Source organism: Pseudophryne corroboree, chromosome 9, assembly GCF_028390025.1.
Source record: "Pseudophryne corroboree isolate aPseCor3 chromosome 9, aPseCor3.hap2, whole genome shotgun sequence".
Classification (NCBI taxonomy): domain Eukaryota; kingdom Metazoa; phylum Chordata; class Amphibia; order Anura; family Myobatrachidae; genus Pseudophryne; species Pseudophryne corroboree.
In genome coordinates this window covers 298244472-298257947 of record NC_086452.1, presented here as the reverse complement: position 1 = coordinate 298257947, position 13476 = coordinate 298244472, and the positions used below count along the sequence as shown (strand labels likewise).

Below are 13476 nucleotides of genomic sequence, written 5' to 3'. Positions count from 1 at the left end.
TCAGGGTGGCACTCTAAGTCGCTGGGCAACATTGGAGGTGTCCAAAATTCTTTGTTGGGCGGAACGCCATCTACCAGTCATATCGGCAGTGTTCATACCGGGCGTACTCAACTGGGAAGCAGACTTCCTCAGTCGTCAGGATGTTCACTCAGGAGAGTGTGCCCTTCATCCCGAGGTATTTCAACTTCTGGTCGACAAATGGGGCCTACCAGACTTGGATTTCATGGCGTCTCGACACAATCACAAGGTTCCAGTCTTCGGATCCCGAACCAGGGAGCTTCAGACGATGTTTGTGGATGCATTGGCAATTCCATATAACTATCGTCTGCCTTACATGTTCCCTCCAGTGTCACTCAACAAGGAGGAGATCTCCTTCTCGTCACTCCAGCAGGTCTGAGACGTCCCTGGTTCTCAGATCTCCAGGGGCTATCAACGGAGTGTTTCCTTCTACTTCCTTAGCGACAGGACTAGCGACAGGACCTCCTACAGCAGGGCCCTGTCTTCATCCGGACCTTGCCAGACTAACTTTGATGGCGTGGAGCTTGAAGCTTCACTCCTGAGGACTTTTCTTCAATGTGGAATAGAGTTAGGACATCGTCTGGCCTCTCTCAAGGTACAGACTTCAGCCTTGTCTGTATGGTTCCAGCACAAGATTGCCTCCATTCCTGATTATATATATATATATATATATATATATATAATATAATATAATATAATATAATATAATATAATATAATATAATATAATATAATATAATATAATATAATATAATATAATATAATATAATATAATATAATATAATATAATATAATATAATATAATATAATATATATACAGTACATTCCTTCAGGGTGTGATACGTATTATAAGATCAGCACTGAGGACACGTGGTCACTCGCTTAGGTTAGAGGAGAGGAGTTTCCGCACATTGAGGCGAAAAGGGTTTTTCACAGTAAGGACAATACGTGTTTGGGATTCCCTGCCTGAGAGAGTAGTAACAGCGGACTCAGTCAACACCTTTAAGAATGGGTTAGATATATTCCTATTGGATAAAGATATTCAGGGTTATGGTGCGTAGGCACGCATTATAGTTAATATAACTAGTCCTAACATAAAAAGAACTAGTCCTATAATAAGACTGCATAGGAGACCACAAATAGGTTGAACTCGATGGACAATTGTCTTTTTTTCAACCTTAGTTACTATGTATTCAGCCTCCCTATGTCTCTCCAGGGCTCCATGGGATCTGTCTGTTGTATTGGAGGCTCTTCAATCCTTGCACCTTAATCAAGAAATTGTAGTCCTGGCCTTTAGCTCTCCAGACTTGTCTGCTAAAGAACGTTCTTTGGATGTGGTTAGGGCTCTCCATGTCTTTATGGACTGTACAGCCTCCATTAGATGGTCTGATGCCCACTTTTTCCTCTTTGGATTTCACAAGTGGGGCTAGCCTCCTAATAAGCAAACTCGGGTCAGATGGATTAGAATGGTGATTGCACAAGCTTATACTCAAGATGGTCTTCCAGTTCCAGCTACGATCATTGCCCATTCTACGCGGTCTGTTGGACCTTCTTGGGCGGCACGCCGTGGGGCGTCCGCTGAACAATTATTCAAGGTGGCTACGTGGTCTTCAGTGAACACGTTTCTTGGCTTCTATGCCTTTGATACCTTCGCCTCCCAGGATGCTTCCTTTGGATGCCGGATTCTCATGTGCGCCCAGGCACGTCCCATCCCTTGAGGTACTACTTTAGGACATCACCAATGTTTCCCTGTGGAAACCTTATATACCCTGCTGCAGAAAGTAAAAATTATGGTAGACTTACTATTGTTAACTCTCTTTCTGTGAGGTACATAGGGTCCACATGGCGCCTACTCGGATGCACCTGGCTTCTTTGGGTTTGTATGACATTAGCCTCTGGTTACCCTCTCCTGTTGGGAGAATATATTCTTGTGTGCCTAACATCTTCCTTCTCTTTTTCCTGCTTCTGGACTGGTTAACCATGGACCGGACACTATTTCAACCTTACCTGCCCCCCGGTGATGGCCACGCGTTCCTGGGAAGCGTCTCACAGAAGTGCCCTGTGCTGTGAATGTTCCCACCGCAAGTACCCCAGGCAAGCCAGCGGGATTATACGATGATGCATGGAGGGTGATGGAGTTGCAGCTCTAAAGTCTCTCAGACTTGTAGCGCTGCCAGTCCTTGTTGAAAAGTTCATTCTGTAAAGCTTTTGGGGCTGCCTGCGCAGCCCTCCTGTTTAGTGACCTGCTACTGCAGGCACCAACTACAAAACTGAGCTCACAGTGCCTGGGGGTGGGAGGCACCAACTACAAAACCGAGCTCACAGTGCCTGGAGATGGGGTTACAGAGGAGGGCTCCAATGCATCCTGGGACAGCTAAAGCTTTAACCTGTTGGTGCCCTGGATCCAGATTCATTTATACACCCTCAATGTTTGCCTGTGGACCCTATGTACTTCGCAGAAAGATTGTTAGTAAGTCTACTAACTCATACTCATACTTTTTTTGCCTACTTTGGCCTCATACTGTGAACAAGTAAAGCATGTAAGTCTCAGACTGATTGCGATGCTTTTGCTACTATTGCATATTGTAAACTAAAATTTTCCTAACATTAGTCCGCCTTCATGTAAAATTTTATCAAGACTGGAGATGGTCAGGTGGGGACCCCAGTCCACTTTACCTGAAATTAACCTATAGGAAATTGCAGCGTTGTGTGCAATACAGCAGTTTGCTCCTCCACTACAGGAATAACCACTAAAGTCAGGTGTAGTAGCCTTCATAAAAAGTCAAGGAGGTTCCAAAAGCATGATAAGGATATCAACACTGTTGTTGTGCACAGAGTATAATAGACATTCTCTTAACTTTATGTAGCATGAAAGGACATCACGTTGTTGGATTACCTCTGTTGATATCTGGTCCATCTAGAATGGGAATTGCACAAGGAGACATTTAAACAAATCAAAAGGTTTTAGCATTATGTTTGCCTCACAGGTCATGGTTTGCAGAATTAAAAACAACTGTAGCATAACACGTCCATAGTCAGTCTATTTCAAAAAGTAGTAAGGTGGGTACATACTAGTCCATATGCTCCATGAGCTCCCAACGTGGGTACACACACTGCGATTTTGCGCAGTGACTTCATACCGCAGCTGTTCCATTCATGCAGCTTTTGACGAAGAGTGCAAATTAAACTGCCTGTCCAGGCGACCGCGAGTATCTGCATTTACCTCTTCTACTGAAGTTCCTACATCAGGAACTGGTCCTATACCCAAATGGAGAAAAGCGGTGTCTGATTGTATGGATAATTATACATTTCTTCAATTCCAAATTGATAAAAGCACCGAAATGCTAGGATAAATGCTGGACTGACTTCCAGAAGGTTTACAGAAAGGTCTTTCCTTAGTACATTGAATGTACAGGTCTCAGCACGTACTTTATTTTTGGATACAAGATTATTTACAGGTGACCTAGCCAAAGGATTATTTTAGATGGCGAAAAGAATGTGCTCTTGTATAAAATCTTTTCTCTTACATCCTAGTGTAGGGGTTCTCAAACTCGGTCCTCAGGACCCCACACAGTGCATGTTTTGCAGGTAACCCAGCAGGTGCACAGGTGTATTAATTACTCACTGACACATTTTAAAAGGTCCACAGGTGGAGCTAATTATTTGACTTGCAATTCTGTGAGGAGACCTGCAAAACATGCACTGTGTGGGGTTCTGAGGACCGAGTTTGAGAACCCGTGTCCTAGTGGATACTAGGGAATACTAGATTACCATGGGGTATAGATCGGGTCCACTGGAGCCTGGTACTTTAAGAAACTAATAGTGTGTGCTGGCTCCTCCCCTCTATGCCCCTCCTAGCAGACTCAGTTTAGAAAATGTGGTCAATGAGCCGGGTGCATTCTGTTGCTCTCAAGAGTTTTTTTCTTCAGAATTGTATTTTAGTTTATTTTTTTCAGGCACACTGGTTGACAACCAGTCTGCCTGCGTTGTGAGAATTAAGTGGGGGACTGAACCAACTTCCTTAAAGTTAATGGTTCGTCATCCCATCTGACAGGACATTGAGCTCCTGAGGTGATGTTCCCCCGGTTACCGGGTCCCCGGTGCATGATGGCGGCATGAGGGACAGTGTTCACCCGGCCACGGTGCACACTGAGTACCCAGACTGGCAACAGTAAACGGGTGCTATATACTCTCGTTTTACACACAATATAAGGAGAGCCAGTATAAAAATAATGCAGGGGCCGCGTGCCATTATGGGGGCAGGTCTTCCCGGAGAGCAGGACCAGAAGCCAAACTGCACCATTTCCTGCTGCTGCACGCGGACACTGCTCCTCCAGGACCCACTGAATCACCATTGTAAACTGGTACCAGGGGTTTATAGTGAGGGGGGAGGTCATTATCAGCGGTTTTCCGCTGTGTGGAAATGTACACTCCGAGGTCACCCAGCGGTTCTCTGCTCAATCTGTGGTGTAGTGTGCTTGTTCCCATATCTCGGTGTCACTCCATTCAGGGTAGTCTGGGTTAGTGTGCATATCTCACTAATACTGTTGTGTTTTTCATACTAATCTGTCATTTTTGCTCAAGCATGTCTGCAAATTAGTCTGTGTGTGCTTTATGCAAGGCTAGGTGTACACCTTCCTCACAGTGATCACTTATGTGTACCCAATGTCAATTCCTTCACAAGGTAGTGATGTGCAGGCCAGGCACCAGAGTGGATGGAATCATTTAAAACTATGACTTCCAATATTAATTCAGAGTAAGCTATGGCTAAGCAAGAAAGGCAAACCCTGAAACAAACTATAGACACGTTTATGGTAACTACTGCCGACCACAGACAGGCTCTTCAGCCCCCCCCCTGTTCGTCTCTCTCAAACGCGCACTCCCTCAATTGTTGCAATCTGACTCAGATTCTGAACTACCGGATCTTGATGAGGGAGAGGCTGAGGTGGACGTGGATGATTCCCTGTCCCCGGATGTTGAAGTCATTAGAGAGGTGCTTAACATCCCTAATAAGGAGGAAGAGCAGACAGAGGAATTGTATTTTAATTAAGCCAAAGTCCTCTGCAACCTTCTTGGTCTCTAAAGAATTAGATTCCCTGGCTAGGGCAGCATGGATTAATCCTGAAAAGAAATGTATTGCCCCTATAGGGGTGTTAAATTAATTCCCTTTCCCTACAGAGGATAGGAAAGTCTGGGAAACTCCATCGACAGTGGATACTTGTGTGTCCAGGCTGTCACGTAAGATAGTTTTACCTGTACCTGGGTCTGTTTCCCTTTAAAGACTCGGCTGATCGCAAAATTGAAACCACTCTTAAATCAGTTTATACTGCAGCAGGTGTAGCCCAACGCCCTACCATACTATGCGGCTGGATTTCTAGAACCATGGTAAAATGGTCTGATGAAATTTTGAAAGGGTTGCTCACACTACCTCAAGAAGAGATGGTTACATTACTTCAACACATCCAGGATGCGGCAAACTTTGGGTGAGGCTGTCAAGGATCTTGGTATCATTAATGGCCATTCCACTGCTATGGCAATATCTGCTCGTAGAGCACTGTGGCTGCATCAATGGTCAGCAGATGCTGATTCTAAAAACAGGGGTTGAGGACCGTCCTTTTACAGGTGATGCCTTGTTTGGGGAAGAACTGAACAAGTGGATATCTCGGGCAATTGTCCCTACCCTGGACCCTCCCTGCAGTCCTTTCAGGTAGCCAGATTCAGAGGCAAAGCCAGAGTTGCCTCCAATGCTGTTAGAGGATCTCGTGGTAAGTCCCGTAAACCAGCTGCTGCTGGACCTGCAGACCAGGTCTCTGGATCCTCTTCCACGAAGCCCTCCTCGTGACGGTTGGCCCCAGCAGCAAGGCAACTTTCAGGTAGGTGCTCGCCTTCAACACTTCACCCACAAATGGGCAGAATCCTACCGGGATCTGTGGTTGAGGGACCTCCTATCCCAAGGATACCGACTGGAATTCCAGGAACTCCCTCCTCTCAGATCAGGCTTACCAGCTTCACAGGAAACCATGGTTTCCTTACAGCAGGCAGTGCAAAAACTGCTCTCTACAAGAGTTACTGTTCCAATGCCTCCTCAGCTGCACACAAAGAGGTTTTACTCGAGTTTCTTTATGGTTCCGAAACCGGACGGCTCGGTAAGACCGATCTTCAACCTCAAATCCCTGAACCCGTATCTTCGGGTGTTCAAATTCAAGATGGAATCTCTAAGAGCAGTGATAGCGAATCTGGATGAGGGGGAGTTTCTGGTGTCCCTGGATATAGAGGACGCATACCTGCATATCCCTATTTGGCCCGATCATCAAGCGTTCTTCTGGTTCGCGATTGTGGACCAGCATTACGAGTTTCAGGCCTTACCCCTTCGGTCTCTCCACAGCCCCAAGGGTATTCACAAAGTTTATGGCAGAAATGATGCTACAGCTGCGCACGTGGGGTATACAAATAATTCCGTACCTGGACGATCGCCTGATAAAGGCGGTGTCCAGGGAACAGCTTCTGCACAGCATCGACTTGGCTACTTGTTTGCTTACGGAGCACGGACGGATGCTCAATTTCCAGAAATCTCACTTGGAACAGTCTCAGAGAATTCAGTTCCTGGATACGGTGTCTCAGAAGGTTTACCTTCCCAGGGACTAGGCCTTGACTATTCAGACTATGGTCCGGATGGTGCTGAAACCTCGTTTGGTCCCGATTCACCTTTGTATCCTCTTGCTGGGCAAGATGGTGGCCTCCTACGAGGCGATACAGTACGGCAGGTTCCATGCGCGACTGTTTCAACTGGATTTGTTGGACAAATGGTTGGGATCTCACCTGCACATGCATCAGCATATAACCCTGTCCCCAAAAGCACAGATATCCCTACTATGGTGGCTACAAGTTTCCCATGTGATGGAGGGTCGGCGTTTCAACACCCTATCCTGGATGCTGTTGACAACAGATGCCAGCCTCCGAGGTTGGGGGGCTGTGACTCAAGGGGCGCAGTTCCAGGGGACATGGTCTTTTCAGCAATCTGCTCTTCCAATCAACATCCTGGAATTCAGGGTGATTTACAGTGCTCTCATTCAGGCCTCATCCCTCCTTCGGAATCAGGCCATCCAGGTGCAGTCGGACAACGCCACGGTGGTGGGGTACATCAACCGGCAGGGAGGAGCCAAAAGCAGGGCCGCAATGCGAGAAGTGTCAAGAATACTCCTCTGGGTGGAAGCCAATGCAAGAGCCATCTCGGCCGGTTACATTCCAGGAGTGGACAACTGTGAAGCGGACTTCCTAAGCAGGCACGACCTCCATCCGGGGGAATGGGGCCTCCATCCTCAGGTGTTTCAAAAACTCATTCACCGGTGGGGTTGTCCACAGATAGACCTGATGGCTTCTGGTCTCAACAAGACGCTACGTCGTTACTGCTCTAGAACTAAGGTTGCAGTAGACGCTCTGACGACTCCATGGAATTACTACTTTGTTTACCTGTTTCCTCCGATTCCTCTAATCCCAAGAGTTTTGAAAAGATTCAAAAAGGAAAGGATTCAGACAATTCTTATTGCTCCGAATTGGCCTCGGCGGGCCTGGTATGCGGACTTTCTGACCCTGTCATTGGAGGAACCCCGGCCTCTGCCACTTCTCAAGGACCTTCTTCAACCAGGGCCCTTCGTCTATCCAGACTTACAGCGGCTATGTTTGACGGCCTGGAGGTTGAGGGGGAAATTTTTAACCTTCCATCCAAGGTGGTTTCCACTATGGTTCAGGCCCGCAAGGTGTTTACCTCCAAACATTACCACCATATTTGGAAGAAGTATGTTTCTTGGTGTGAGGGTCGGAAATGTTCTCCTGTGGAATTCCGTCTTGGCCGGTTTCTACTATTCCTGCAAGCAGGAGAGGATAAGGGCCTACGATTAGGCTCCATCAAGGTTCAGATCTCGGCTCTCTATCTTCGTTTAGAAACAACTGGCGGTACTTCCTGAAGTACAGACCTTCCTTAAGGGAGTGTTGCACTTTCAGCCACCCTTTGTTCCTCCCACTGCTCTGTGGGACCTCAGTGTGGTGTTGACCTTTCTCCAGTTGGATTGGTTTGAACCATTGCGGAGGGTTGACTTGAAGTACCTGACGTGGAAGACTGTTACGCCTGGCCGAAGCCAAGGCCAGTAACGTGTAGGAATTGGGGGCCTTGTCCTGTAAGAGCCCTTACTTGGTGTTTCATGAGGAACTCGCCCACAGTGTTTGCCGAAAGTGGTATCTGCCTTTCATGTGAATCAACCTATTGTGGTTCCAGTCTTATCAGACACTTCAGTTGCTCCAAATTCCCTGGATGTTGTACAGGCTTTGAGGATTTACATCAAAAGGACGACTCGTCACCGGAAGTCTGATTCGCTTTTCGCCCCTTATGATGCTATGAAAATTGATTGTCCTGCCTCCAAACAGTCCATTGCTTGTTGGCCCAAATTGACTATCCAACAAGCCTATACTTCGGCGGCTCTACCGATGCTGAGTTCTGTTCAGGCCCACTTCACACGGTCGGTGGGTTCTTCCTGGGCGGCTGCCCAGGGCGTCTTGGCATTATAGTTGTGACGTGCAGCAACTTGCTCTGGTGTGAACGCCTTTGTTAAATTCTACAGGTTTGACACCTTGGCCAAAGATGACCTTCAATTTGTTCAGGTGGTTTTGCAGGGTCACAGTACTCTCCCACCCGTTCTGGGAGCTTTGGGACGTCCCCATGGTAATCTAGTATTCCCCAGTATCCACTAGGACGTAAGAGAAAATAGGAATTTAATACCTAACGGTAATTCCTTTTGTGCTACCCTGGGATCTCATCATTGTTTTAGAACCGTAAACACTACAGATTTTGAACTACTAGATAAAGTAGTATTCAATTAGCTCACACTTGGTATAATAATCTTGATAGCAATCTGCCAGAAAAGTGGTAGATCGGGCTTTAAGGTTCAGTGAACCATTTGTGAACATAGTGGTGCTACAAACAGAAATCCTGCATTTTATTTTTTGCCTAAAGTAATGTCCCAAGTTTAAGATCATCCAAAACCATTGTATTTCTGGCCCTGTGCACAGAAAAAATAATGTAGAAAAACTGCAGCCGTTTGATCTGGTTTAATACAAATCTTTGTAGAACAAAATATCAGATAAACATATCTGCTTTTTACTTCCTGAAGGTCACCATCAGGTTTAGGATAATTCTGAATATCTTCTTGCAAGATGAATCAGTGAAGTAATCACATGGGTACTAAGTGATGATATGAGATGCTAGAGATATTGCAAGATATTACATTGTACAAGAGCAGTGGAAACCTGGGTTCACAGGGAACAGTTGTTGGCAGGTGATCTTTGCAAAACTGGTTAATCATCTCTTCTTCATACATTTTTCAAATATCATCATCTGATTGTGATCAGAAGGCCTTTAGTCCTCGGGGGAAATTTTTTTTTTCAAGTAATTGATCTATAAATCATTAAATATATTTTTGCATGAGTATATTTGTGCTTGGTTGGCCATTTAACCACTGTATATTTGATTGTTTGGTTACATCCCATACATTAGGGCTGCCTTGTAGTCTTCAAAAAGAAATAAGTAAATGATGTTACCTGATTTAAATTCTTTTAAGCAGTTAATGGAACCCCAATATTTTCCTCCCAAGTTTCTGTAGGTACGTTTTATCAGAGGGGGCTTGGAAGTCACTCAAAGACTGAGAATGGACTGAGGAGTCGTACTGTATACCTTTCGGGAGGGGTTAACTTTAGTCTCTACTTATTAACACACTCTAACACCTTACCTTATCACTGGTGTGCTGCCCTGGGGTGGCTAGCCTTTGTCGGCTTGTGGGGTTCCGTGCCCCAGACTTTGAAGTAGGCTTGTCATATCTTTGCAAATATATGAAACTGTGATCTCTGACTTATCTACCACCATATAGTTTTCAAATCTTGTTGATTTTGTCATTCAGTGTGCTGGGGGATACCTGTTTTTTGTTTTTAGGATCTACTTGGCTGATCAAAGTATTAACCCATACATCAGGTTAGTACAGTGCTTCGGAGATAGTAAATGTATTAGAATTTAATACTCCTTTAATCTGCCTGAGGTACATATACCATCCATTGATATTTCCTGCCTAATGAAAGTATTAATAATGCTTTAACCTGATTATTTTTCTCAGAGTGGATAGAAGATTATAAGGAGTCTCTCATTGATGTTGTGGATCTCCAAGCTGAAATTGACCAGTATATGCAGGAATTTGATAAGCGAGTGGCACAGGTAGGACACAGTTGTTCATAAGCCATTTTCTCCAAAGTAGCAAAAACCATTTTAATATTAAGTGGCAGTAACAACACGTTCTATGGCCGATAATAATGTCACCTAAAAGCTGAAAGTTTAGTAACCGTTAATATGCAAGATATTCCTTACACATTCCCCATGTGTAACTACTGAAGTTGTATAAAACCAAATGCATCCAATACAAAATGCCATTCATCCTATTTACATGTTATTATGCAGAGGGTAAAAATTCTGTATGCTATTGGTTTGTTCTCCACAAACTGTTTACATACTTTTTCAAGAAACTTATTCTGTTAGTGCTTTTTTTTCTAGTGTGTGTGTGTGTGTGTGTGTGTGTGTGTGTGTGTGTGTGTGTGTGTGTGATTTAGGCCGCACTCACATAATCAAGTGTAAGTCCATCCACTAGGGTATCATCCAGAAATACTCTCCATAGTATCCAAATTTAGAAACATCAACTGGAGCACTCGCCAGAGTTTTTTCAGTAAAAAAAAACAGGATTTTTATTGTGCAGACAGCATATACTCAGCCTTTTTCATTCCAGTATAAAGGGTTCTTTCTCAAATGTTTTCGGTCAGGTGTTGAGCGTCATCAGGAGACACTGCCATGTGCAATAGCTGTCACATCCATATCCTTAAATTCCAGCAATGTGAGATATATATTTATTACACAGTGCATCTGGAAAGTATTCACAGTACTTCACTTTTTTACAAATTTTATGTTACAGCCTTATTCCAAACTGGAATAAATTCATTTTCCCCTCAAAATTCTACATATAACACCCCATAATGACAACGTGAAAAAGCGTTTGAGATTTTTGCAAATTTATTCAAAATAAAAAAAATAAGAAATCATAAGTATTCACAGTTTTTGCTCAATACTTTGTTGATGTACCTTAGGCAGCAATTACAGCCTCTAGTCTTTTTGAATATGATGCCACAAGCTTGGCACACCTATCTTTGGGCAGTTCCACCGATTCCTCTTTGCATCACCTCTCAAGCTCAATCAGGTTGGATGGGAAGCGTCGGTGCACAGCCATTTCCAGATCTCTGCAGAGATGTTCAATCGATTTCAAGTCTGGGCCACTCAAGGACATTCACAGAGTTGTCATGAAGTCACTCCTTTGATATCTTTTCTCTGTGCTTAGGGTTGTTGTCCTGCTGAAAGATGAACCGTTGCCCCAGTCTGTGGTCAATAGTGCTCTGGAGCAGGTTTTCATCCAGGATATGTCTGTACATTGCTGCATTCATCTTTCCCTCTATCTTGACTAATCTCCCATTTCCTGCCGCTGAAAAATATCCCCACAGCATGATGCTGCAACCACCATGCTTCACTGTAGGGATGGCAATGGAGTGGTGATTAGCAGTGCCTGGTTTCCTCCAAATATGACGCCTGACATTCACACAAAAGAGTTCAATATTTGTCTCAGACCAGAGAATTTTGTTTCTCATGGTCTGAGAGTCCTTCGGGTGCATTTTGGCAAACTCCAGGCGGGCTGCCATGCTTTTTACTAAGGAGTGGCTTCTGTCTGGCCACTCTACCATACAGGCCTGATTGGTGGATTGCTGCAGAGATGGTTGTCCTTTTTGGAAGGTTCTCCACAGACGAATGCTGTAGCTCTGACAGAGTGACCATCGGGTTCTTGGTCACCTCCCTGACTAGGGCCCTTCTCCCCTGATCGCTCAGTTTAGACGGCCGGCCAGCTCTAGGAAGAGTCCTGGTGGTTCCGAACTTTTTCCATTTACGGATGATAGGGTCCACTGTGCTCATTGGGACCTTCAAAGCAACACATTTTTCTGTACCCTTCCCCACATTTGTGCCTTGAGACAATCCTGTTTTCGAGGTCTGCAGACAATTCCTTTGACTTCATGCTTGGTTTGTGCTCAGACATGCACTGTCAAGTGTGGGACCTTTATATAGACAGGTATTTGCCTTTCCAAATCATGTCCAATCAACCGAATTTACCACAGGTGGACTCCAATTAAGTTGTAGGATAATCAATGGAGACAGGATGCACCTGAACTCAATTTTGAGCTTCATGACAAAGGCTGGGAATACGTATGTACATGTGATTTCTTAGTTTTTAATTTTTACTAAATTTGCAAAAATCTTAAACACTTTCTTTCACGTTGTCATAATGGGGTATTGTGTGTAGAATTTTGAGGCAAAAATTAATTTATTCCTTCTTGGAATAAGGCTGTAACATAACAAAATGCTGAAAAAGTGAAGCGCTGTGAATACTTTCAGGATACACTGTATACGTATGTGTGTGTATGTATGTATATAATATATATATATATATATATATACACGTGTGTGTGTGTGTGTATGTATGTATGTATGTATGTATGTATGTATGTATGTATGTATATATATATATATATATATATATATATACGTGTGTATATATATATATATATATATATATATATATATATATATATATGTGTGTGTGTATGTGAGAGAGAGACATGATGGGGATCGTAATGGTGTCGTTGCAGTACTAATAAGGGATACATTCAATTAAAAGTTAACATGAGCACTTTATTTAGGAGACTAAGTATATAAAAAGCATAACATTTAACAAACTAGATAACGCTATACTAGGACAAAAAATCCGCCTTTTAGAAGGAAGTTAAAAATCGGTACAGGTTGAGTAACCCTTATTCAAAATCACACATTTCTGGCTCCCCCTACTGAGATAGACATATATATTATGTATATAGATATATTATATATAATAATTGTATATAATAAAAAAAAAAATATATATATTTATTTATTATCTCAGTAGGGGAACAAAAAATGTGTAAATTTTGGATAAGGGATACTCACCCTGTATATGAAAAAGTATGTGTATATAGATCTCCCAACTTTTTTTTTTTTACAACATATATCAAAGGATAGGAGGTATGTCTTATCTTTTTGGAAGGCAGGAGGTCACAGTGAGGGAGGCCCAATGTGTTTTGTCCTAAGACTTCATCAATGGCCCTTGATGAAGTCTTAGGATGAAACGCATCGGGCCTCCCTCACAGTGACTTTCTGCCTCCTAAAAAGATAAGACATACCTCCTATCTTTTGATATGTTTAAAAAACAATATTCACCCAGCAGTTTACTACTGCTACTTACTTGGGGTTAGCTGATACCATATATCACAGGGAATCTCTTTACCAGACTAATAAAAT

The 13476-nt window shown here is 43.6% G+C and overlaps 1 protein-coding gene across 3 annotated transcripts in view; it reads left to right on the top strand.

Moving 5' to 3' along the window:
• RRP7A (ribosomal RNA processing 7 homolog A) overlaps positions 1-13476 on the top strand; it is a 96081-nt gene that overhangs the window by 36602 nt on the left and 46003 nt on the right. For all 3 annotated transcript variants that reach the window (XM_063940394.1, XM_063940395.1, XM_063940396.1), the window contains exon 5: positions 10175-10272. In XM_063940394.1, the coding sequence (XP_063796464.1) occupies positions 10175-10272 (98 nt within the window). The remainder of the gene's footprint in view (positions 1-10174; positions 10273-13476) is intronic.